General features: G+C 38.7%; 1 protein-coding gene across 1 annotated transcript in view; it reads right to left on the minus strand.

Moving 5' to 3' along the window:
* Positions 1 to 12,767, minus strand: part of LOC128742317 (uncharacterized) — a 64,915-nt gene extending 52,148 nt beyond the window's left edge. The window contains exon 1 of the mRNA XM_053838647.1: positions 12,558 to 12,767. Coding sequence (XP_053694622.1) covers positions 12,558 to 12,763 — 206 coding nt within the window. The 5' untranslated portion in view covers positions 12,764 to 12,767. The remainder of the gene's footprint in view (positions 1 to 12,557) is intronic.
* Positions 12,768 to 27,674: the final 14,907 nt, after the last annotated feature.

A 27,674-nucleotide genomic window follows, 5' to 3' on the forward strand; every position in this document is an offset into this window, starting at 1 on the left:
GACAGACAGACAGACAGACAGACAGACAGACAGACAGACAGACAGACAGACAGACAGACAGACAGACAGACAGACAGACAGACAGACAGACAGACAGACAGACAGACAGACAGACAGACAGACAGACAGACAGACAGACAGACAGACAGACAGACAGACAGACAGACAGACAGACAGACAGACAGACAGACAGACAGACAGACAGACAGACAGACAGACAGACAGACAGACAGACAGACAGACAGACAGACAGACAGACAGACAGACAGACAGACAGACAGACAGACAGACAGACAGACAGACAGACAGACAGACAGACAGACAGACAGACAGACAGACAGACAGACAGACAGACAGACAGACAGACAGACAGACAGACAGACAGACAGACAGACAGACAGACAGACAGACAGACAGACAGACAGACAGACAGACAGACAGACAGACAGACAGACAGACAGACAGACAGACAGACAGACAGACAGACAGACAGACAGACAGACAGACAGACAGACAGACAGACAGACAGACAGACAGACAGACAGACAGACAGACAGACAGACAGACAGACAGACAGACAGACAGACAGACAGACAGACAGACAGACAGACAGACAGACAGACAGACAGACAGACAGACAGACAGACAGACAGACAGACAGACAGACAGACAGACAGACAGACAGACAGACAGACAGACAGACAGACAGACAGACAGACAGACAGACAGACAGACAGACAGACAGACAGACAGACAGACAGACAGACAGACAGACAGACAGACAGACAGACAGACAGACAGACAGACAGACAGACAGACAGACAGACAGACAGACAGACAGACAGACAGACAGACAGACAGACAGACAGACAGACAGACAGACAGACAGACAGACAGACAGACAGACAGACAGACAGACAGACAGACAGACAGACAGACAGACAGACAGACAGACAGACAGACAGACAGACAGACAGACAGACAGACAGACAGACAGACAGACAGACAGACAGACAGACAGACAGACAGACAGACAGACAGACAGACAGACAGACAGACAGACAGACAGACAGACAGACAGACAGACAGACAGACAGACAGACAGACAGACAGACAGACAGACAGACAGACAGACAGACAGACAGACAGACAGACAGACAGACAGACAGACAGACAGACAGACAGACAGACAGACAGACAGACAGACAGACAGACAGACAGACAGACAGACAGACAGACAGACAGACAGACAGACAGACAGACAGACAGACAGACAGACAGACAGACAGACAGACAGACAGACAGACAGACAGACAGACAGACAGACAGACAGACAGACAGACAGACAGACAGACAGACAGACAGACAGACAGACAGACAGACAGACAGACAGACAGACAGACAGACAGACAGACAGACAGACAGACAGACAGACAGACAGACAGACAGACAGACAGACAGACAGACAGACAGACAGACAGACAGACAGACAGACAGACAGACAGACAGACAGACAGACAGACAGACAGACAGACAGACAGACAGACAGACAGACAGACAGACAGACAGACAGACAGACAGACAGACAGACAGACAGACAGACAGACAGACAGACAGACAGACAGACAGACAGACAGACAGACAGACAGACAGACAGACAGACAGACAGACAGACAGACAGACAGACAGACAGACAGACAGACAGACAGACAGACAGACAGACAGACAGACAGACAGACAGACAGACAGACAGACAGACAGACAGACAGACAGACAGACAGACAGACAGACAGACAGACAGACAGACAGACAGACAGACAGACAGACAGACAGACAGACAGACAGACAGACAGACAGACAGACAGACAGACAGACAGACAGACAGACAGACAGACAGACAGACAGACAGACAGACAGACAGACAGACAGACAGACAGACAGACAGACAGACAGACAGACAGACAGACAGACAGACAGACAGACAGACAGACAGACAGACAGACAGACAGACAGACAGACAGACAGACAGACAGACAGACAGACAGACAGACAGACAGACAGACAGACAGACAGACAGACAGACAGACAGACAGACAGACAGACAGACAGACAGACAGACAGACAGACAGACAGACAGACAGACAGACAGACAGACAGACAGACAGACAGACAGACAGACAGACAGACAGACAGACAGACAGACAGACAGACAGACAGACAGACAGACAGACAGACAGACAGACAGACAGACAGACAGACAGACAGACAGACAGACAGACAGACAGACAGACAGACAGACAGACAGACAGACAGACAGACAGACAGACAGACAGACAGACAGACAGACAGACAGACAGACAGACAGACAGACAGACAGACAGACAGACAGACAGACAGACAGACAGACAGACAGACAGACAGACAGACAGACAGACAGACAGACAGACAGACAGACAGACAGACAGACAGACAGACAGACAGACAGACAGACAGACAGACAGACAGACAGACAGACAGACAGACAGACAGACAGACAGACAGACAGACAGACAGACAGACAGACAGACAGACAGACAGACAGACAGACAGACAGACAGACAGACAGACAGACAGACAGACAGACAGACAGACAGACAGACAGACAGACAGACAGACAGACAGACAGACAGACAGACAGACAGACAGACAGACAGACAGACAGACAGACAGACAGACAGACAGACAGACAGACAGACAGACAGACAGACAGACAGACAGACAGACAGACAGACAGACAGACAGACAGACAGACAGACAGACAGACAGACAGACAGACAGACAGACAGACAGACAGACAGACAGACAGACAGACAGACAGACAGACAGACAGACAGACAGACAGACAGACAGACAGACAGACAGACAGACAGACAGACAGACAGACAGACAGACAGACAGACAGACAGACAGACAGACAGACAGACAGACAGACAGACAGACAGACAGACAGACAGACAGACAGACAGACAGACAGACAGACAGACAGACAGACAGACAGACAGACAGACAGACAGACAGACAGACAGACAGACAGACAGACAGACAGACAGACAGACAGACAGACAGACAGACAGACAGACAGACAGACAGACAGACAGACAGACAGACAGACAGACAGACAGACAGACAGACAGACAGACAGACAGACAGACAGACAGACAGACAGACAGACAGACAGACAGACAGACAGACAGACAGACAGACAGACAGACAGACAGACAGACAGACAGACAGACAGACAGACAGACAGACAGACAGACAGACAGACAGACAGACAGACAGACAGACAGACAGACAGACAGACAGACAGACAGACAGACAGACAGACAGACAGACAGACAGACAGACAGACAGACAGACAGACAGACAGACAGACAGACAGACAGACAGACAGACAGACAGACAGACAGACAGACAGACAGACAGACAGACAGACAGACAGACAGACAGACAGACAGACAGACAGACAGACAGACAGACAGACAGACAGACAGACAGACAGACAGACAGACAGACAGACAGACAGACAGACAGACAGACAGACAGACAGACAGACAGACAGACAGACAGACAGACAGACAGACAGACAGACAGACAGACAGACAGACAGACAGACAGACAGACAGACAGACAGACAGACAGACAGACAGACAGACAATTAACCTTTAACACAATGTGTTGCAATTAAGATAAAATCATTACATGGTTTGTTATGAATCAGGCATTAATTAGAGACAGTTTAGTTATAATTTTTGATATTTTAACCACTTACGGAGGCTGATTTATAACCACGGTTGTTATAATTTGATCAAATATGTCAAAGTAATAACAATTGTTGTTAGAAAATTTTATAATAAAATAACAAGATGTATTATAATTTTGTTAGGTAATCCTGATCGGGTAATTACATGCAAAATTGCAAGTAGGGTACGGGAGGGTATTCCCATCACGCTACTAATTTCGGCATACATTAGCTTTTTTGGCTACACTTTCCCAAATAAAAACTTTGCCGCTATTTAACAATACTGAAACGAATGTATCACTCATAGGCTTTAATGTGTTATAACTATTTTCATAAAAATGTAAGTAGTTTGCTTAATTTTATTCAATAAACATCAAAACCACTGTTTTTCCACTGGCACGTAACCAGGCTGAAAAAACTAGCAGCAATCGCTTACGCGTATCCGCTCACGATGATGGTTTGGAAAACACACAATTATGATCACGTTTACTTATTCTAGAAACTAAACAGCTATGAATAGACTATCACAGAACAATTCTACTTCTTTTTATCACGGAAGAACACAAAAATCCCCTCTGATATGATAATATAAATCAATTTTCATTCACTAGCCATTAGCAGCATTTTGTTTTTAATTCCAGCGTATGGTGCGTTACTTACACTACTGCCAATATATGTGCTGACATATCTGGTATTTGAGTGACAACTGGCGCTAGTGTATATGACCGATTCAGTGATACACTAGCGCCAGCAGCAAGCTGTTGTCACTGCAAAACTAATTATCTTCAATGAGCCCGGAATGTAGGCAATACCGAAGAGTTATTTATCGGTCTCTCTTTTCTTGTCTCTTTTGATCTGTTTTTGAAAAGCATTTAATTGCTGTGCTAGCTATTTCGGCCTGTCGGATTTGTCTCGAATAAATATAGTTTCAACGTAGTTCTTGAATATTGTTTAGGCTACCGCTTAATGGGCTGGAAATACCCACCCGTACCCTATCAAATAAGCTGATTTTATAAATGATAGGATCTCAACAGTTCAATATATATGAGTAGCTTACTGCGTCTGCACGTCAGAACAGAACAGTTCATATTGCAGACGATTCCCGTGCCGAGTTATAGCTATCCCTTAGATTCAACTCTTGGATTCTCCTATAAGAATCCTGCTTTTATAAGCAAGGTATTCTGTGCGAATCCTGTGCAGAATTTCTTCACACGATTCCAATGTGAGGAATCCCAGAGATTCTGCGCGAATCTTTTTGGTTCGTCCTGGTAGAGCTGCGGAAAAAAGAATTCACCGACTAATGATTTCATGAATCATGGGGCCCCAGCAATTGAACATTCGTGAGTCGTAGAAAAAGTTTAATTGAAATATAAATTTTGGTTTAAGTTTCGAGCTATTTGAAGCTGAATTTTCAATCATCAAATCGGTTGATTTCATGAATCATGGGGCCCCAGCAATTGAACATTCGTGAGTCATAGAAAAAGTTTAATTGAAATAGAAATTTTGGTTTAAAGGTCATTTACTGAAGTTCATCGGGAATCCTAAACGTAATGGTCTTTGCCTACTGTCTTTGTAGCACTGTCGGTAAAGCGCCCAAAAGGCTGTTCAGAACTTGGTAAAGTGATAAAAACATTTTTTGATTTCGGACCATATTTAGAAAACCAACCAGTTTTTATTTGTGTTGTCATTAAGATGGAGTAAAAGAGCAAAGCCTTGGGTTTATATGTCTTTCTAAGACTTGACCCTTCTTTAACTCGACAGACTTCGCAACCGAATATACAGAGTACATGACAATTAAGGGGTAGTGCAACGATCGTACTGACTCTTTCTAGCAGCACCGCCTAGCCGATATTCGAACATACGGTGACTAGCTTGTTAGACCAACATCGTACGAAGCTAACTGGGCGATAACACTAAGACCGGGCAGCCCGCGCATAAATTACCTCTATCGTGAGGTGCCTGGCTAATTTTGGTTCCTAATTCCGTGGACCTGGTATTAAAGGCAATAATCTTTTCAACAGGTATTTATGATTTTATGAAGGCGGAACAACACGCTTTTCTGTAATTTTCGTAAATATCTCAGCGAGATTTGAACATACGTCCATACTTCTTCTGCAAAGTTGTTCGTCATAAAATTTCCCATCGATGCAGCATAGCAACGTTGCTCTGAGATATTGTTCGATACCCTGTTTTGACGTTTATTTAAATGAAATTTTGAAAATTTCAAAATTTTGCCAAATTCAATCAATTACTGTGACCAAATATGACCCCATAACTTTTTTATGAATGTATCGGAACTTAACGATTGTGAAAAAAATAGTTGAGTACCTTGTTCCACTTACTTCAACATTTCCAACAGTATTTTTTTGAATTTAGTCCTAAAAATGTCATTTTTTCATAAATCTCAAATGTGCGACCCCTAAATCGCGTCAACCAATGTTGACACCATATAAAAGTTTTGTTGTGACACCCTAAATTAGGCACGGAGTTAGGGCACCTCGCGGTATTTGTTTTCCTAAGTCTACTATCCTCTAGTATTATCCTTCAGATGGATCTGAATGAGCGAAAGCGAGAATAGTAGTAAGATGGATTTTGGGTATGGGAGAAAATAGTTTTCACAGAACGGTATTATCAGCGTAGTGGTTCTCCGCAAAGTAATATTTTCTGTGAAATGGTATTGGGTGATTTATTATACAATCAACAACGTTAACTAGCTTCTTTGAATTTTCCGCAGTAATTGCTGTTGCAAGGAAAATTGTACCATCCAAAGTGCGAAATCGCTTTTAAAAGTGCGATCCTGCATTAAATCGTTTCGGTATCTTCGGTGCATTTTTCCGTTACATTCCAAGCAATAAGTGCGCCGAAAAGACCGAACCGATTTAAGCTAATATAGCACTCTTATTAGCGATTGCGCACTTATTGATTGGACAATTTTCCTTACAATTAGCAATATTCGTTTTTTTTCACTCTATTTAGCAGTATTTTAAAAAAATCACTATTTACGAGCTGCGTAGAACTTGCACTTTTGTTAGGAGGCGTTTTCCTTTTTTCTAGCACCTATTCAGCTTGCTGTTTTTGTTCTAGTAACTCAATTTTGTTAGGCCAGATTCGTTAGTGACAGATTCGTCACTTTTTTCTTGCGTTTTGGTACCACCCTCACCTTAAGTGACTGTGAGAATCGCTCCGTTAGGTGACTCATGTCACCCATTCTTGCAGTCAGTTAGGTGACCGAAGTCACCCAAGTGATTCTGAATAATTTAGGTGAGGTAACGGTGAGAATAGGGCCCATCTTTTGTTTGTTTGTTTTGAGTATAAAAAGTGCTTCTGAAATCCTAGAAATCAATGACGTGTGTTTGAAATTTAATAGTTTTTAGCGAGTACTTATAGGTTATACCAAATACTCACAATGTACTAAAAATCAACTTTTTTGGTTAATAAGCAACTAAGAAATCACCTTGGGCGTACAGCACGAGCACCACCCACCGCCTTATTCGGGGGACTGCTGTAATTGTCTTTCAACTAACATACGAACAACGAGTTAAAATTATGACAGTTAAAATATCATCAATTAAAGCAACATATTAAATGCCCAAAACCTATTTTCTGATCAGATAGTCGCTAATTCTTCATCGCTCTGAAAATTGCCACATCACGTCAACCCCAGGACATCCAATTGGACTAAGCCATTCACTGCGAGCCTAGGAAATCTTGCTGGGATAGGGAACTTATCACTTTTTCTGCCGCACTTTCATAACACAGATACTAAATTGGTCTACGGTTAGAGCAGCCTTTTGTTCTCTTGTTTGTTTTGGATCGGGATACTGTACCGTGCCTGCGGGTAATTCCGCGCAGCATATTATTCCGCGCACTCATCCTAAAAATCTATTTTTCAACAGTAAATTTCACTAAAACGTCATTAATAAGTATACTATCATGGAATACCATGTTCCTTTAATGTTTTTGTTAAAAACTGACAACTTTTGCTTCGTTCGTCTGGCCAAACCAAAGGCCATTTCATTGCACGCTGACCAAAACGTGATTTCCGAATGTTTTGTTAACAATTGTTCTAAGCGGAGGCCTAAATTATCGGAAGGTTTTTTTCGCTCCAAAAAGTATTTTTTATGATGAATTTGTGCTACATAGGTACATAGATGTACACTTAACTGTTTTATGGAAATAGTTATTAATAACTCATTTTTCTGTTTGTTTTGTTTAAAGATTTGTTGTGAGCGGAATTAAGAGCAGATAAATTAGTGTTGTTTATAATTCCGCGCGGATGTAGCAGGATTATATCGGGGAAAAACGGATAGCAGAATATGCATTACTCTACAGAAAACTTTGTAGATACGTTGAAGAAAGTCAAATAAGGTTGTTCAGTACGGAAATCTGCGAAAATGACCAGGATTCCGGTCAATACCTTACGGAATGAAAAGCACCAAATGCAAGTGATCCAAAATCAGTGAACCAAAACGTTCCCACTAGAGTTTTGAGTAGGAAATCTTGGTTTTAGGTTTGTGGAACCTTTGCAACCGTTTCTTTAGATTAAAAGATCTTTCGTTTGGTGGAATTCAACTTTTGATTAATCCCCCTACAAGTGAAATGAAAAACTCAGTTTTCTTCAGTTTCAATATAACACACTGATGTGTTCTGCGAAGTTTTAGAGCATATTATTATGAAAATTTTTGCTGAAGACTGTAATCTTCTATCACTTCAGCGAAGATAGAAAAATTCTACTTTTTATAGATGAATTGTTAAAATCAATTTTTCTATTTTAGCTCTTTCTGTAGTTGTTTTATGATTTTTCCATGTTCTAGTTGTATAAATAGGAAAAATACACAACTTTGCTAAATATAGTATAACTCTGTGGTTGCTTGTTTAGGAACTGTAGAACTTTTAATATAAAAAATTCCCCAATTTTGACCCCGAATTACTTGACTATCGGCAGCCGGCAGCTAAGTAATTACATGAACTAGAAACTATATGAAAAATGCAACAAAATCCAGAAGGTTTCATTCGTAACCGACATACTAGTTGAGTAAACCGGGGTCGAAATTGGTTTTTTTATATTGAAATACTACAAAGGGGGGAGGAGGGGATGTTTTTGGTCAAAATTTGCTAAATGGATGTCGCCATAGAGGTATACTATATTTGGCATGGTAGTGTATTTTTATCATTTGTACAACTTTGTAAAACATGAAAAAGTCATACAATAATTACAAAAAGAGCTAAAATAGAGTTTAACGATTTTTTCAATCTTCGGATTTTTTTATCTTCGCTAAAGAGATAGAAGGTTACTGTCTTCAGCAAAATTTCTTATAATAATATGCTCTAAAACTTTGCAGAACTCATCAATGTGTTATATGGAAAATGACGAAAACTAAATTTTTTATTTTACTTTTAGGGGGATTAATCTAAAGTTGAATTCCACCAAAAGATAGAACTTTCAATTTTAAGTAATACTTGCAAAGGTTTCACAAACACTTCTCCTACGTAAAATTCATGTGCGCACGTTTTTTTAGTTTTGGACCAATGTGAAATGGCGTAATTTCAGGATCACAAACGAGAATAAAACTCTAAACCATCGAATTACGCTGAACGCGTTTAATATCTTTTCAACAATTGTAAATATGAGTGACAGAAAATAAAGAAGCAAATTTTAGTCATCAATATAATTATTATCGCTAAGCTAATTTTAAAATGTAGCGATCGTGTAATGTATCTACTGCCTAGAGGTTATTCAAGTAAATTTGTCCAAACATTTTAGCTTGAGCCATTTTCCGGCTTTATGCAGTTTTAATCTATTATCGTTGATGAGTGCAGTCCATTTTTTTATTTAGTTGTTGCCATGTGTTATTATTAGCACTCTTTCTTATGATGCTCCAAGATGTTATGTACATGCTTGTTTGTGTTGCTAAGTCTGTTTGTCTATGGTTCCAGTTCCTACCAGAAGTCCGGACCTAAAATATACTCTTTTCAATTTTAGACTAATTTTGCCTATGGGCTTTTTTAGACTTTGTGTCTGTGATTATTACAATGAAAATATAGTGCGCGGAATTATGTACGCGTCTGAGCGGAATTATAATCAAGTCATAAATTAGTGCGCGGAATTATGTGCACTGACACGTAACCGGCTGAAGGATTTTTTTTCTTGTTTATTGGAACTTTACACCAACTATCATATTTTTCTCATAAAAAGGACTAAAAATTCTATCCGATGGTGAAGTTATGGTTATTCTAACTCACCATTTGAATTTTTTACACAGATCATAACATTGTCTGCGCCTTAAGTGCGCGGAATTACCAGCAGTCACGGTATATACTTTCAAATATCGCCCGCTCAATCTTACAACTGGGTATCTAGATAGAAATCGTGTACAAGATGTTCAGTTGATTAGGCGGGCGACATATGAAAAGCAAAAAAATATCTCTTAAAAATGGTTTCAAATCGGCAAATGTTGACCGATTTGGCTGAAATTTTGACCTAAGCATTAGGATTGTATATAAAACAAGTGATGTTGAGCTGAGGAATGTGAGTCATTTTTAAGATCACTTTAAGGACCCCTAAAGTGAGAAAATTTAATTTTTTTAGTTAAATTTGATATTTAATTGAAAAAATCTCATCTAACTTTTGAATAACCATCGTGAAAGTGTATGTATCCAGAAAGCTTGTCCTATAAGCTTTCCAAAATGTATAAAAAGCTTGAAATTGCTTGGAAAATGATTGAGTTATTCATGATAGTATGAGGCCACCCAGCTAAAAAACGTTTTTTTTTTGCAATAACTTGAAATTTTGGGGGTGTTAGAATGAAAAAGTTTTCAATAACGATCCGACTAGAACGAGACGGCCGGGGCGCGCAGCGAGCAAGATGGATCGATCAAATGGAAGGCGACTTGTAGATCCTACGCAGACTACGTGGCTGGCGAATTGCGGCCATGGACCGAGTGAAATGGAGACAACTTCTTCGTACAGCAGAGGAAACCACGACCTGGAGCTGACTAAGTAAGTGATGTACTAGGTGCGACTAACAACGTACACTAGGTCACTTGTAAAGTATATTAAAAATATGTTTTTTATTGTCACACGTCACACGTGAGATGTAGCAATTTTGTGGTTTTCATTATATTATGATAGATTTTATTTATTTATTCTCGATATTAACAGGAGGTGATTACTTGTTGAAGTATTCAAACATCTCTTTTCAAAATAGGGTACGAAAAATTCATATAAATATATTTCTATTTTCCATAATTTGATCAAACCCCGCCTAGCGCTTAGCGGGGTAAAATTGTGATTCACAGACGGGGGAAAAGTTCAATTCTTGCAAAACAGCTCTTTTGCATGAGCGGCTCTGAACCGTTCATTTGCTGCTGCTAACCGCTTCACGGTTCAACCGTGCAATAAAGCGTGTTATTTCGAGAAACCAGGTAAAATACCCGTCTTATTTCGAGAAACCGTGCAAAAAATGCCGAGCAAAAAAAAAATCCGTGTAAAAAAATCCATGCAAAAAAGAATTGGGTGTACATTCCAAAAGCAGAATTTTTCAACGGCGTTACCATTTATATGATGGTTCAACCATTATCATTATGTTTATCATATCCTACCTCTTCAAAGCAAAAATATGTGTGGAAAATCACTAGTTTTCGTATGGTGAACATTCCCAACGACCCATTGTTTTTATGGTTACTTGACGAATAGCAATAACTAATATACTTGATATTATACCAGGCAACAGTTTGCATATGGCATTCAACCATTTTATAAATGGTTCTAGATTGGACGATAGGTGATAATATTTATGGTTAGAATATGGTTCCAAATCATGCGGGTTATTATTAGCTAACAAAGCTACTACGTTAATTTCATGGATTCACACTTCAAATTTTCGCAAGAAAATCAAAACTTGAGCTTCTTTTGAGTGTACTATGAACTAACCCAAATAGTTCAACGTTTTAAGATTAGATTTTTATTTTAAAGGCCTTGAGCTTACTGATGGTTAGCTTTTTTTCGGAATAGATTTTTAGCAGGTAGAATACAATAAAAATCACGCAGAATCGTATAAAGATGCATGCAAACTCTTTGTAAAGCGAAGTCTTGCTTAACCGCTCCGGAATCTGAGTTTTTAGACTTTTAAATGAGTTGCTAACACCCGATTAAAACTAATCAAATGCTCTAAAAGTGTGCAAACTCAGATTCTGAGTAGTTTTCCAATTAAAAGATTAATAAGAACATCTTAAAATGCGTTATTTGTCACAGTAGGTAAGTAATTTAATTATTGGTATCAAATGACCAAAACTTTCTACTCAAAATTTAAGTTTGCACAGTTATAGGGCATTTTGAGTAGTTGTAACCAAGTTTTAGATAAACCCATTCACAGATCAGCTCGTTTAGATTGTACGTTTTCCAATAAACTGCACAACCTACCAACTGCGGGGTTAGCACTAAGATCATCACCTTTATTCTTGTTTACGGCCGTATCCTGCATTCGTACGAATAGTTTGTTTCGAACGAATCGAGAAGCACAATTCTCATATTCGAAGGAACAAAAGGAAGGGGCGTTCGAACGTTCGAATAGATTCGAACGAAAACAAAAATACGGATCGGCTTAATTTTCGAACGAATATCATTCAAACGAAAACAAGAATAAGGGTGCATATTACCTGTACAGTCCCTCCTCGTGAGTTCGGGCATTACATGTTTCAGTGAAATTTTCCAATTCAGTAAGAAAATTCTATAAAATCATTACGTATTTGAGTTGGTAAAAAAACGTGTACCTACCTGAATGCTGCAGCCTGACAATCTGGTTCCTCTCGACACCATCCTTGGCATTCATAAAGAGAAAGATTTTTCACACTGTAGTATGTTGTCCCTTGAAAATCGTAGTCAGTTAATTTCTCAAATGCTATTCGCCCAGCAGCAAGATTTGCTGCCAGGCTTAGCAGCAATATTGCCGGTATCATACATTTTGCTATATGTGTTTTCATGGCTAGTTCTGCCAACTAGAAGCAAACCCTGCAAATGAATTTTACATGATATTAAAGGTATTAAAAAAATTGCTTGCACCGGAATACTATTTGAAGTATTTTATTGTTTATTGTTGAATTGTTATTAATACTATAAAATGTCACATATGCACTTATCACCAATTGACCTATTTTGTATTGGTATTGGTGTATTGGTAAATTTTGTTTACCAGTTAATCAGTCTATTTCGTATGGTTTCGCAGGTCAGCTCTAACGCATCTACTAAACAGCTTACTTAGTCGGTTCTAGTCGATCGATTCTGTATCCAGCTTTTTACGCGCTATAATGGCAGACGCCATAAATTGTGTTCGCAATATGCGAACAATCTTTTTGACAACTCTGCATCCATCAAATCTGGGCACTCTTCTCCTGTACGGCACAAGGTTTTGAAACGAACGTCAAATGCATATGATTGTAGTGTAACCGTTTTTTTCTGACGTTTCGGTCCCAATGACGGCTAACGCTTTATTCAATGGAAATTCTAATTGCCGGCGAACTAGTTGGAGGATGCTCTCTTCACTCCTACATGAGAAAGAGATAGCATGATTACATACCCTTGGTACGGAAGTGTTGCTCTTTCTTTCGTTAACGTAAAAGAAGGAGAGCAATAGTTTTGTTAACATTTCACACATATTTGCTCTCCTTCTTTGGCGTAAACGAAAGAAATAGCAATACTGCCGCACAGGAGAAGAGTGCCAGATTTGATGGATGCAGAGTTGTCAAAAAGATTGTTCGCATATTACGAACACAATTTATCCAGCTTTTTACGCGCTATAATGGCGGACGCTATAAATTGTGTTCGTAATATATGAACAATCTTTTTGACAACTCTGCATACATCAAAACTGGGCACTCTTCTCCTGTACGGCAGTGTTGCTCTTTCTTTCGTTTACGCCAAAGAAGGAAGGCAATAGTTTTGTTTACATTTCGCACAGTTTTGCTTTCCTTCTTTGACGTAAACGAAAGAAAGAGCACGGTAGTGTTGCAAGAGAAGAGTGTCAGATTTGATGTATGCAGAGTTGTCAAAAAGATTGTTCGCATATTACGAACACAATTTATAGCGGCCACCATTATAGCGCGTAAAAAGCTGGATAGAGTCTGCCATTATAGCGCGTAAAAAGCTGGATACAAAAATCGCTCGGTATATATGTGTTTGTGCTGTCCAAATTCAACTGTGCACCACTCATCGAACCGGGACCGCTTTGTGTTAGCACTTGAATCTATGAGTAAGAGAGCACTTTTTATATCGTGACGCGCAGCTGATTTTGACGAAGTATCAGTAAACTGGATCGCACTTTCAACGTTATTCACGATATCAGCGAGGGGGCGCGCCGTGGGGAAAGAGCAAACTTCAGCCCTTTATTAAGCAGATCGAGTTCTGCTTGCGAAAATTGTGCAGAGGACCAGTTAACTACAAAATTTTCGATTGGTTGGGGGAACCTTCTTGTTTTCGCGGGTTTCTGAGATTGCGGGTTTCTGAGATTCACAAGAAACTGCTCGCGCTTGCGCAATCTCAGAAACCCGCGAAAACAGTGCTCTCTTACACATATATAAAATTATATATTTATAAAAAGTGCTCTCTTACACATAGATTCAAGTGCTAACACAAAGCCGTCCCGGTTCGATGAGTGGTGCACATTTCAGAAGCTGAAAGCCCGTGTGTATTCCCGTGCAGACAAAGGAAATGCTGCGGTGATAATGGATAAGCAGGATTACGATGCGCGCGTGCTTGATATGATCGATTCAGGCCCGTATGAAGAGTGTAAATTTAAAAACGGTAACCCTAAAGAACCGCTGAACGGCATGATTGAAGAAGCGAACTTCACACGCCAAAAAGTGGCTCGCTTGATGGGAGAAGAAAAACTAAACCGTAAGTTTCTAGTATCAAATCCGAAGGTGGCAACGCTATACTGCCTACCAAAGATATACAAAAACCCGTTAGCCGTGCGACCCATTTCGTCTAATATCTGCACACCAACCGAAAAAATGGCAGCTTGGCTAGTTGAGGAAATGCAAAAGTACCCTGTTTTACACGGTAAGAGTGTGAAGAATTCCGTCGAACTTACGAGTCAAACAGAGGATGTGGTAGTAAAAAGGGGAGAAATTCTGGTGTCGTTTGATGTTAGTGCTCTATTCCCAAGCGTGCCAGTACCAGATGCTCTTCAAAGCCTACGATAACATTTAGAACGTAGCCGAGCCCCACACAACCACATAGAGGCTTATGTTTCCGTAGCAAAACAGTGTATGGATCAAAATTATTTTGTGTTTAAAGGCAGATACTACAAACAAATCCACGGCCTTAGCATGGGTAGTAAATGGGGGCTTTGTAGCCGCAAGGTTACCGAGTCTGCTTTGACAAGCGAATGGTCATGGGTTCGAATCTTAGTAGAATCAGGCCATTCGATGTCAAAGTGACTTTAGCATGGGTTTATTCTCAGGCCCCTCATCGCCCTTCCTTCATGCTGAGTTCTATATTATCCCGATATGGCCTATTGACAGTGCAAAAATGAGACCCTTATAGTAAAAATGCACTGGTTTGCTTGCTACACCAGGGATGACTATAATTGGGGACTGTGCGCTGTCATGTGGAACGAGGTGGGTAAAGTAGAGTAAAGTATTGAAAGAAGGGTATCCAATTACACACAAGCACGCATAAAAAAATTCAATAAGCATATCGCTCACTCAATAGCGACTATAGCCAAAATAAATGCAGTGCGGGTTATACAACAAACACCCGGGCGATATCACAATAGATCTAACCATACTGGTCGCAGTGATGAGTCCATACAGGAAAAAAAATGGGTAGTAAAATTTATTTCTCCACTTCTGGCGGAACTCTTTATGAGTGATTTTGAGGATAAGCTGAAAATGGAAAAACTTTTACCACCTGTGTGGAAACGGTATGTTGACGATATCTACGCTATAGTTAAAGAACGCTACCTACCCCAAACACTAAATTGGTTAAACACCCAGCATGAAAAAATAAAATTCACTGTGGAGCGAGAAGTAGATGGAAAGTTACCATTTTTTGACCTGCTGATTACCAGAAAGGAAGACAATACTCTGAAGTTCAGCATTTTCCGCAAACCAACATCTACAGACCGCTACATTACTACGGACTCGAATCACTTCGGGGCCCAAAAACAAGCAGCCTTTCACTCTATGGCGCACCGCCTGGTCAATATACCCATGGAGAGAGAGGACTTTGCAGCCGAAAGCCAAAAGATTCAGAAAGCGGCTGAATTAAATGGGTACGACAAGAGTTTTGTGGATAAAATAATCGGTAAACATATCCGTAAAAACAGCGTCAAGACACCACCACTTTACAGCCGGAAAAAGAGCAAATCCACAGAATCAGTTTGCCATTTTACCCTAAAGTGACGAACCACATTAGGAAAATTCTCAAGCGACACGGTTTCCATGTGGTTCATAAAAGCGGTAATACCTTACAGGAGCTTCTAAACAATCAAAAGCACAAAGTTCCGCCTGAAGAACGGTCGGGTATCTACAAAATCCCCTGTAAGGATTGCCCAGCGGTGTATATCGGACAAACCCGTCGAAAATTTAAAACTCGGCTAAAAGAACATAAAAAAAAGCTGTGGAAAATGAAAGGACCAACGATTCAAGTGTAGCGATGCATTCTGTCTGCCTTCAACATGAAATTGATTGGGAGAACGCAAAGCTGCTAAAAAATGTGAGAAAATCCTCTCATTTAAATGCGTGGGAATCGATGTACATCAGCACCGCAGATCGAGTTTTAATGAATGAAGATGAGGCGCTCATCTCATCGCCTCTCTTCCAACTGACGAAACTGAATCTGTAGCAGACAACAAATCACAATACGTATGCAGTCGTCCATCGCTCCGTAGATGGGTTGGATCAAACCCGAAACCGGTTAGCGAAAAAGGTAATTTTAATGTTTTGTAAGAACCATAAGTGATGTGTCTTTTTTGTTCGTTTGTTCGTTCATCGAAATTATTCCAAATTACGGGGTTATATGCAATTAGATTTTCTGTTTATATCATTTTCGTAATGCACGTATATTTAACCCTCTAACGGGCAACATCGTAAAAACGATGCGACCAAGCTAATGACTGTTTTATCATGAAAGTACACTCAAAAGAACCTTAAGTTCTGATTTTCATGCAAATATAATTATCTGCAGGAGTGCCAGGTTAGAAAAAGTCCAATTTCTCTTTTTCGTTTTTCATGTCTAACGCTGTACCAAAATATTTTTTCAATTCAAATACATTACAAAATTGATATAAAGCATGAAATTTACTCATAGAAAAATTTTAAGGTCAATCATTTTGTTCTAGATGTGCTTTTTCATCAAAAGTAAAAAAGGAAATATTCGCGCATTAATTATTTTCGAAATTTTGAATGCATAGTCAGAATGTTGTAATATTAATATCAAAATGTCAAGAAATCTGTTCTGAACACATTTTGCATATTGTCGAATCAAAATAAATTTCGTATGCGGCTCTGGAGCTCCAAAAGCGAAGGCCGTCTACAGACGGCCTTACCCGTTAGAGGGTTAAGTATGCACACAGAAAACTTCATACCAATCCGGAAAATATTAACGAAGTTAAACGCATATTTGTAACGACGTGTCAGAGCGATTGCATTAGGAACGCGAAACTTTGAACGTGCGTTTCTCAAAACCTCGTTTTAAAAGTCGAAATCGGTGAGCAAGATTTCTCGAAAACAGCTGAACCGAATCACTTCAAATTTTACCACAACTGTTCTAAGGATATATTCTACAGATTAACTGAAGGTTTTTCCTCACCGATTAATATTACTTATTTTATGGACAATTTAAGGGCAAAATTTACCCCCAAAATCGATTTTTTATGTTTAACAAGCCATTTAATCAAAAATGGTTATATTTTATCACCGATTCCTTTTTGGTTTTTCGATTTTCGATGATTCAGTTCAAAGATATCCTGCTCACCGCAAGACGCCTTATTTTAGAAGAGCTCCAGTAGATTAACTATAGGGCTTTTGCCTAAGTGTAAGTGTATTAGTGATCTGGGGGGCACACAAAATCTCTAAGCCAGGCAAAATTGTATGCAAAATGTGCTTGACTAACGTTTATTTTGAATATTTCAGAATTTGTGGTCCGTTAGTAGTACTCAAAAGTATTTTAGTGATAAGTTTACTAGATGAATAATGTTGTTTGCGGGTATTGCATCTTGTAAAGTCATGGTTATGTGAAGAAATAGATGGTTTTCGGAGGTCTATTCACTTCCAGGTGTAAGATTCCAGGAATTCTTAACACATTATTCACAGAGACTATTTATTTTGATATTGTTGAAGGGAATTGGACATTTTTGCAAGTTTTCGTGTACGAGCATGCTATAAAGCATTAGAAAGTCAAGGCAGGAATGACTTCATTTATAAATTAAAATTTGTAGGCGGCGACTTTTGCAAAAGTGCTGTATTTGTAATTTGATATCCACAGAATTGTGAGTTCATTTTTAGTCAGTTAGTGTTAGGAATCTAGCCGGGTCAATCAGGCTAGTTAGCAGATTGTCAGATATAAACATTCAATGCTACAGAAACCTATTGAGTAAACTGAAGGGAACTTTTAGTGTGCATCCAAGTTGTATATTAAGTATCTAGGTCGAATGTTCGTTATTCTTGCACTTCTCCCTGCAAAAGGCAGCATTTAAATGTTATGAAATGTTAGGTATTTGAGTTTTGTCGCTTTTAGACTAACGGTAGCAACTAGCAAATAGCAGCGTGTTTTGCTTTGCCAAAAACACCATTCTTTTAATTTGTTCGCATAGAAACCAACTAACTAAACTTGATAAATATTTTTACTCACTGCTCGTGGAAAATAAATGACAAAATAGCAACGAAAAGCGTAAATAAACACTAGGGTAACGACCCCAGAATTCGCCCCTTTTATCAGGTTTTTATGCTGTAAAATGAATAAATCGCCATATTATTATAAAATCAGCCCTGAACTCAGACAAGTATGACTATATATTAATATTCTATCTAGTTTGGTTATTCGGAATAACGAAAATTGAAATTTGATAGTAAAAGATTCAATTTTGAGCAGGAACCTCTAGTACCACATTTCGCCCATAGCGATCCCAAATTCGACCCCCATGTGACCCAAATTTCGCCCACTTGTTATTTGTTGCAAATTTCCCAAATAACCTCAATTATTATGTTAGAATTGTTGTTACTATTATTTTACGTTAAGATTATGTCTATATTCAGTGCTTAATATGGCAATTAATTTGTATCAGGAATTCGTTAAATGTAAATCTAAATTGAAATAAACTGAACATGCTCACCTCCTGATACTTGATTCAGTAAAACAAAAAACACAAAGAAGGTGGGTTTTTACTAAATGTTTACTTTCATTGCAGTAAAATAAGACTTTTGACACCCGTCAAAGATATTTAAAATGAATGGTCCTGTTGGTTCTTTTTCTGGTCATCTGTTGAATTCATTTTCACTATTGATATGTGGGCGAATAAATACAATTCAGTGCATACGGAAGGGTCAATGTTTATTTTAGTAGTTTAAAAACCTTATATAATGATTACTTATATCATTGTTTAGTAATTTTTTGGGAAAGAGTAAATGTTTACTGTGCACAATAGAAAATTAGATGAACTGGAAAATCTTGATATTCGGCTATATATATTGACTAATCGAAGGTGAGACTCGAGTCCACAACCTAACCTTTTCCCCAAGAAATAACTAAGCTTATAGCAGTTAAGCTAGTTTAATAGTCAATAAAAAGATGAAGAAAAAAAAATTGTTTAGTAAATCACTGTCTATAAATGGGTATCCCGGTTTACTGTATTAAATATTCCTGGTAACTGGCAAGCATACCCATCGTACCTACTCAACTAGGATATTTTTTGACATAACTTGGAATTCTTAACTAGCATTTTTGGCTAGACCGGGTTTGAAATGCTAAGCTATTAGAGTTTTCATGATATTACCGGAATATTCTATTTTATCACCACGATTATTTCTTTGTTGTCTGCATTGCACTTTAAATACTTTTCAAAGTTTTAAAATAGTAGATTTTTCGCGTGGTTTTCCACGTTGTCAGATTTATTCTCATGACCAGAAAAATTGTGATTTTTGAGAATATTATGCGCATCTTACTAATTCGTGCGGTTTTAACCTTATTATCAATTTCGATGTCGATTATTGCTAATTCAACATTTCGTTTGGTAAAAACCCCATTAGCCCATGTTTAGCAGGTAATTATTTTGTTAGATGAATTCAAATGAAGATATGATGTGCTTTCTGCATCAAAATATTATTTATTCGATACTTTTACTCACCATTTTGATAAACATAAATCAGCGAACAAACTAATCGATTGTGACTTGCTTTTGCTTATGTGTGGCATATTTGTATATGTTTGATAGATGAGGGCGAAAACTGGTTCACGCAGTAATTTCGGTTAAGTATATACAGATTCGACCCGGGCGAATTTTGGAACTCATATGATTTACAGTACCCAGTTTTCGCCCAGTGCATTTATGTTCTATTTTCAGCAGAATTGCGATAAAATATTAAAATAAAAGCACAATTATCAAATTTGAATCAGATCTAACCAAATTGATGCGAAAAAAGTGCAAGGAGATACGATTTTCCATTACTTTTCCTCAATTTTATTTTTCGTGCTCGTTCTTGAGAATGGAAAAATCGCGTCTTAAATACAATACCTATTTTTCAAACCACATTAAATCATTAAAATACATAAAACAACACAACGAATTCTATTCAAATAACTGAAAACTGAGTTAAATTGAATATAAATTGAACTAACAACGTATAATTCAACTGTATATTGAGTTAAATCACGGGAATACCAATGGGAGGGCGAATTCTGGGGTGGGGGCGAATTGTGGGGTTCTTACCCTATTTTCTGCAAAAATTACTATTGAACGCGGGCTGTTTTGATGTAATGTGTGCCCCCCAGAAGTCGCATATGTGTTAGTGTGCAAAGCCCTATAGCAGCTATTCAAAAACAAAACTCAGAGAACTCAGATTTTAACTTCGTTCGCATACTCTTAGCGTTTGGTGCAAAAGTAGTTGTTTTTTCGTTTGCCTTATTTTACCAATTTTAGAACATTTACTTTCCCACTTCGCGATTATTGGGTAAGTGCAAGATATATACGTACTGAAGCATATTTTAAAAATATAATATTTCATGCTGTTCGATGTTACATAAGCTTCAAAGTAACTGATCTATTTATACGTCAATCCAACATATAATTGTTATACGATATCGAATTTTGTAAAAAGGAGACACCACTATTTTTATCACTAACATAGAAAGAGCCTAGGGTCGGTCTAATTGCATACACGAATCAACCAGGAGATAACCCGATGAGAGATAACGATCACTTGATCAGTAGCCATCCGATAGCGAACGAATAAACACAAGCTGTATGCGTTCAATATTATAGCCTGAAATAAATGTAGTTTTTTCATAGAACAAATATATGAGAGTTCACTAAAAGTGCTGTAATATTTTTACTACGCCGAATTGCAAGGGAAGGATCTCGGAAAAGATTGGATATTGGACAGCTGGAAAGGATTGGATATTGGTCAACGATAAAGGAATGAAGGATTTCTAGTGCGAGACTGAAAGATAGACTAGAGGGGAGAGGCTGCTAGCTGTGTGATAGTTATCGATTGAGTACGGTCCTATATTTAGTGCGATACAAAAAATCGTCTTGGTTAAACCAATCGTAAATCTGGCTTCAGCCCGCGAACCGCCTCCCAACACATGCATTATTTTAAAGATATGAGATAAATAAAAATCAGAGGGGTTGTGTACAAGACACGACCGCATATATAGGTGACGCGGGACTACGTTCGTCTCTTTGTAGTGATAGTAGCATGTATCCATGCTTGTAATCATTCGATTCTTCATGTATACATGCTATATGCAACATATACACATGCTACATGCGTTGTATGTAACATATATCAAAGTAGTAACATTGCATACGTTCAATCCTCACAAGATTTCGGAGTTATTCCTATGTGCATTTAGAAACAATTTAACAAAATCAAGAACACAAACTATTGCTTTCCTGTTACCTTACAGAAATTAAAGATTGTTTTTATTACCCATGGTTCCCCACGTTGAAGGGATTTTACCAATTCAATCCTAGGTATTTTATCAACAGCACACCTTTTCACTACACTTCTACTAAAACGGCACGTATGCTCATGAAACAGAGTCATATTAGAGCATCCGTAACGGTGCGCTAATATTTTAGTTGCTCTGGTGACTTTGAACAGCGCTGCTATATTTTTAGTCGCTCGTTTTCGTACCGGTCGTTGCTATCACGGCTGTTATTTTAGTTGCCGTATTCCGTACCGGTAAAAACCAAACAGTTATTTTGGAACCAATTTGTAAACCAATAAAAATTAATCATAAATTTAAATGATTGACTATTTAGACATAATGTGGCGGATGTTGTTCCAGACACAAGTAACTGGTATGGAAGCCGCGGAAATGGTACGTACGCGAGGGAACGAACTGAAAGACGACCGAATATCGATCGGTCGGCACAAAAAGTACCAGAGCGTTTGAAGGACGATTACTTCTCGAACAATCCTGCATACAGTGCCGAGTAATTCCGCGAACTCTTTCGAATCATGTATTATTCATGCGCATTGTGGAGGACGTACAGAAGCTGCCAAAGTACCTAAAACTTGTGAATTACTTCGGAAAATCCATAAAAGAAAATAAAAATATAGAAGAAAATAAAGAAATATGAAATGAAAATAAAATATTAAATTCATTTATTAACGCAAAACACCTTAAATGTAAAGTAATTTATCAGTTTTTTAATTTAATCATCTAAATCTAAATTGTAATCAATGTATGTAAAACCCGAAATTTTGAGATCTCAAATATGCGGATTTGGCTCTCATGTGCCTGAAAAGTGTGTTGAAAATGTTTGTGATTATTAAAGTATTGCATAATCGTTTTTCTGAATTTTTCATAACCGGAGAACTTTACTGTTTCACAACCGGGGCGAACGACGAGTTTGTAAAAATTTATGTAAAATTTTTTGAGTAAATTATATCACTTAAAATTTGTCTGTGTAATTAAATAGAGGTCCAAAACTAAGGTTATATGCATTTTACTGCCTTTTTCTATTTTATCTGATGGACGAAAAAATCAATCCCAAAATATTCCAAAAAACTTTTTCGGGCAGGTTTTTTGAACATATTTCCTACAAAACATTCTAAAAGCTGTATTTTGATTGTTGTTTGCTCCAAAGGTAGAGTACAACGAGACGAGCCGTTGGTAGTAATTTGGTAGTGCTAGTTCAATAAACACGTCAAAAACGATGGGTGTTTCACAACCGGGGCCGTTTTACAACAGGGGACAATCCCCTACAAGTGGCTGTGAGACAAAGGCGCCCCGAGTACAAGCTAGTAACTTGTAAGAAACAACTTTTGCAGAATTTAGTGTATCCCAATCGTATTTTCTAAACCTTCAACTGGAATATTGGCAAATTCAAAACCTTCAATGAAAATGCGGGTACCGACGAGTTACTCGAAATCCGCTTAGACAACATTTTAAACAGCATGCAGAACGGTGAAATAAATGTGCAATATGGTACACCGCGTGGTACCGCTCAATACCGTCTAAACAAGAGGTACAAAAATAAAGGGAATAAAGGGCCCTACTACACCGTTCTGACGAGTAAGGAAGAGGACGTTATTGTCAACTTCCTGAAAGAAATGGAACTGAAGGGGTTCTCGATAACCAGAGCAGCACTGAGAAACAGGATTACATGTTTCCTTAACCCATTATGTCTTAGTGTATCAAACTTCACACCCCGCTTTCGAAACCTATTTACCGCTGATTTCAATAGTTAGCATCGTTAATATATGATCACAACAAGAGAGGTAAAACATCAATATAGTGTGTGGAAGATAATTACCAGTTTTAGTCATTTAATCTGTACTTTCAACAGTGCAAAGTATCACAACTTAGCGAAAAAAAATATCCGTAAACTTATAACGTTGACACGCATGAAAATGTCCGCATTTTGGGATGAATCATTACCTAACATGTAAAATATTGTGCTTTGCAGCAATTTTACAAGTTCTATGCTATGCTTGTCAAACTAGGAGGAGTACAAAAGTGTCAAATAGGACATCGCCTCTAGTTTCTGATAATAAATAACAGAAGTTGGCGCAAGTGTTTCATCATGCGCCATGCGTGAGATTATGCTTGAAACTATCAATGTTTCCCTGTTGAATACTTCGTAACGCATATAGAATTTTTCGGAAACAGCTGAATTTTACGCGACAATTTGCTTAACACAGCCTCCTTACTCTCTCATACATCTCAGTTTCTTTTGTGTTTATCGCTAATCGCAATATATTGCAGTTGCAGTTGAAAACCGTAATAATCGACTCGCGACATTCGCTTTTATTCTTGTTCTGTGTGTCGCAACTACGTCGCACGTGGTGTGCTGTGATCGCACATTGATGCGCACCACGTGCGACGTAGTTGCGACCACAGAACAAGAATGAAACCGAATGTCGCGAGTCGATTATTACAGTTTTCAACTGCAACAGCAATAATAGGTCGTAAGAATAAAACAGTTTGCATATTCATCTAACATGTTCAGCTCCTGGCTCTCGTACGGTATCAAATAGCTAGTAGCCAAGCTACTACCAACAAAACAAAAAAAAGTTTTTTCCAATACGTTGTGTGGTTTCTGAGAAAAAGGTACATAAAGTTTGAAAATCGTGGTTTTCCAGGAATACACAGCAGTTCCAGGATGTCTACTGCCTAAAGTCCCTCTACTATTCGATTGTGCGCACTGCGCAGTATTCTTGAGTACGGGGTGCTTGTATGGGCGCCCTACCATGCAGTTCAAATCAACCGGATCGAACGAATCCAGCGTAATTTCATCCGGTACACTCTTCGAATGCTGCCTTGGAATGACTCAGTCTGTTTGCCTCCCTACGAGCACCGTTGCGCCCTAATACGTCTGCCCACTTTGGCAAATAGAAGGAGTATGTTGCAACGACTATTTATCTTCGACCTCCTGCAAAACAATGTCGATAGCCCGGAGATGTTAGGACAGCTTCGACTCAACGTCCTGCCAAGACGTACCCGACGAGCGGACTTCTTTAGACTTTCAATGCACCGTACTTTGTTTGCCAGGAATAATCCTATTGATGTGTGTTGTCGTGAGTTTAATGTTGTCTGACTATTTTGACTACAATGTGACAAGAACTACTTTTAAACTTAGAATTAGTATATATTAGAACTGTCTGTACGACACCTTCGAAGACCAGTATTAATAAATTAATCTATCTATACCTATAAAAAGGATTTCTGTCTGTCAGTCTGTCTGTCTGTCCGTATGTTCCTTATAGAATCGAAAACTACTGCACCAATCGGCGTGAAAATTTGCATGTAGAGGTTTTTGGGGCCAGGAAAGGTTTTAGTGATGGTTAGAGACCGCTCCACCCACTAAGAGGGGGGCTCCCATTCAAATGAAACACAAATTTCTGCATAACTCGAGAACTAATCAAGCAAATAGAACAAAATTTGGCATGTGGGTGTTTTCGGTGACAAGAATTTATTCTATGGTAATTTGAGACCTTCCCCTTCTTTATAAGGGGAATTATAACTCCTTTCCCCTTTTAGAGGGGGGCTTCCATACAAATTTCCTCATAACTCGAGAACTAATCAAGCAAATGGAACCAAATTTGGCATGTGAAGGTTTTCGAGGGCAAGAAAACTTTCTATGTTGAATTAGGACCCCTCCTCACTTTAAGAGGGGGGGCTCCTGTACAAATGAAATACAAATTGCCTCATAACTCGAGAACTAATCAATCAAATGGAACCAAATTTGGCATGTGGGTGTTTTTGGGGACAAAATTTTTTTCTATGATGAATTGGGACCCCTCCCCACTTTAGGAGAAGGGGGTCCTATACAAACGAAATACAAATTTCCTCATAACTCGAGAACTAATCAAGCAAATGGAACCAAATTTGGCGTGTAGGTGTTTTTGGAGGCAAGAATTTTTCCTGTGATGAATTAGGACCTCTCCTCACATTAGGAGGGGGGGCTGCTATACAAATGAAATACACATTTCCTCATAACTCGAGAACTAATCAAGCAAATGGAACCAAATTTGGCGTGTAGGTGTTTTTGGAGGCAAGAATTTTTTCTGTGATGAATTAGGGCCTCTCCTCACATTAGGAGGGGGGGCTCCTATACAAATGAAATACAAATTTCCCCATAACTCGAGAACTAATCAAGCAAATAGAACCAAATTTGGCATGTGGAGGTTTTTGGAAGCAAAAATATTTTCTATGGTGAATTAGGACCCCTCCACACTTCAAGAGGGGGGGCTTCTACACAAATGAAATACAAATTTCCTCATAATTCGAGAACTCATCAAGCAAATGGAACTATATTTGGCATGTGGGTGTTTTTGGAGGCAACTATTTTTTCCATGATGAATTAGGACTTCTTACCTTTTTAGGAGGGGGGGCTCCCATACAAGCGAAATACAAATTTCCTCATAACTTTAGAACTAATCAAGCAAATGGAACCAAATTTGGCATGTGGGAGTTTAGATGGCAGAATTTTTTTCTGTGGTGTATATCGACCCCTTCCCCTTTAAAGAGGGGGGTTCCCATACAAATGAAATATAAATTTCCTTATAATTTGAGTACTAATCAAGCCAATGGAACCAAATTTAGCATGTAGGAGATTTTTGAGTCTTGAATTTATTTTATGATAGTTAGAGACCTCTCACCCCTGTGGTAGGGGGATATGGACTCTCATACAAATAAAACAGAAATTTTTGCGAAACTCAAAAACTAATCCAACTCGAGGAATTCGAGACTCTTCCATAAAACATTAATCAATAACAAGGCCACAAAAACTGTCTATAGTAACACTAGATCATCCAGGACGAGCCGGTCGCGAGTATTGCCGGTGACCCGCCGTCGGAAGCGCCTCCCACTGGGGGGCTTGCGAAACTCGAGATTGTGACAAAGATCATCCGAGATTCATGATTTATGTACAACACAGGTTAATTTGTGGCAATACGAAGTTTGTCGGGTCAGCTAGTAAATAAATAAATAAATCACTTTTCAGAGCTCTCCGGTGACTGGTAGTAAGATGCTATGGAGAGGTATAGGCAATGTTTGTTTTTTTTATCTAAATTAGGCAGAAGTCATGAAAATTAAGTATAACAGAGTAACTGTAGCACAAATAAAATATGATCAGTGATTGTTTTTCAGGTAGGTAAACATAGATGAGCGAGAAATTTTGATTTTACTACCACTAGAAAAGCGCCAATTCTTGAAAAGCAACGGTTCGTATGGTGTCCTATTGCAGGTGAACAGAGGTGTTAAATTGCTAAATTTCAAATGTGTGTGAGACGCAGAAAGAACACGCTAATAATTTTCGCGTGGGACTCTAAGAAGGTGGATTTTCCGCAATAGTGTAAATATGTGAAGACTATAACAATACCCGAGAAGGAGCGAAGAGCAAAATAATATCAAAATGTGTTATGGAAATCGAATAACACATGTCAAAATTTGATCTGGTTTTGGCTGACATAGTTGGTTAAATAACAAAAAATAATATCAAAATTTTGCTTCTTTAAGGCCAAAAGAATAACTACTTGTGTTATTTGAATAACAAAGCAATAACATGACTGTATTCAGAGTTTAGAATAACATCCAGAGTGATTCGCGATTGGGGCTCAACTACAAATTGTAAACAAATCGTTTTATCACACCATCAGCCTTAAAAAGACTGATAATATCCTTGGCAAGAATCCTTCCTTCTGTTTTAATCGTTAGAATTAT

This window comes from Sabethes cyaneus, chromosome 3 (genome assembly GCF_943734655.1).
Source record: "Sabethes cyaneus chromosome 3, idSabCyanKW18_F2, whole genome shotgun sequence".
Lineage (NCBI taxonomy): Eukaryota > Metazoa > Arthropoda > Insecta > Diptera > Culicidae > Sabethes > Sabethes cyaneus.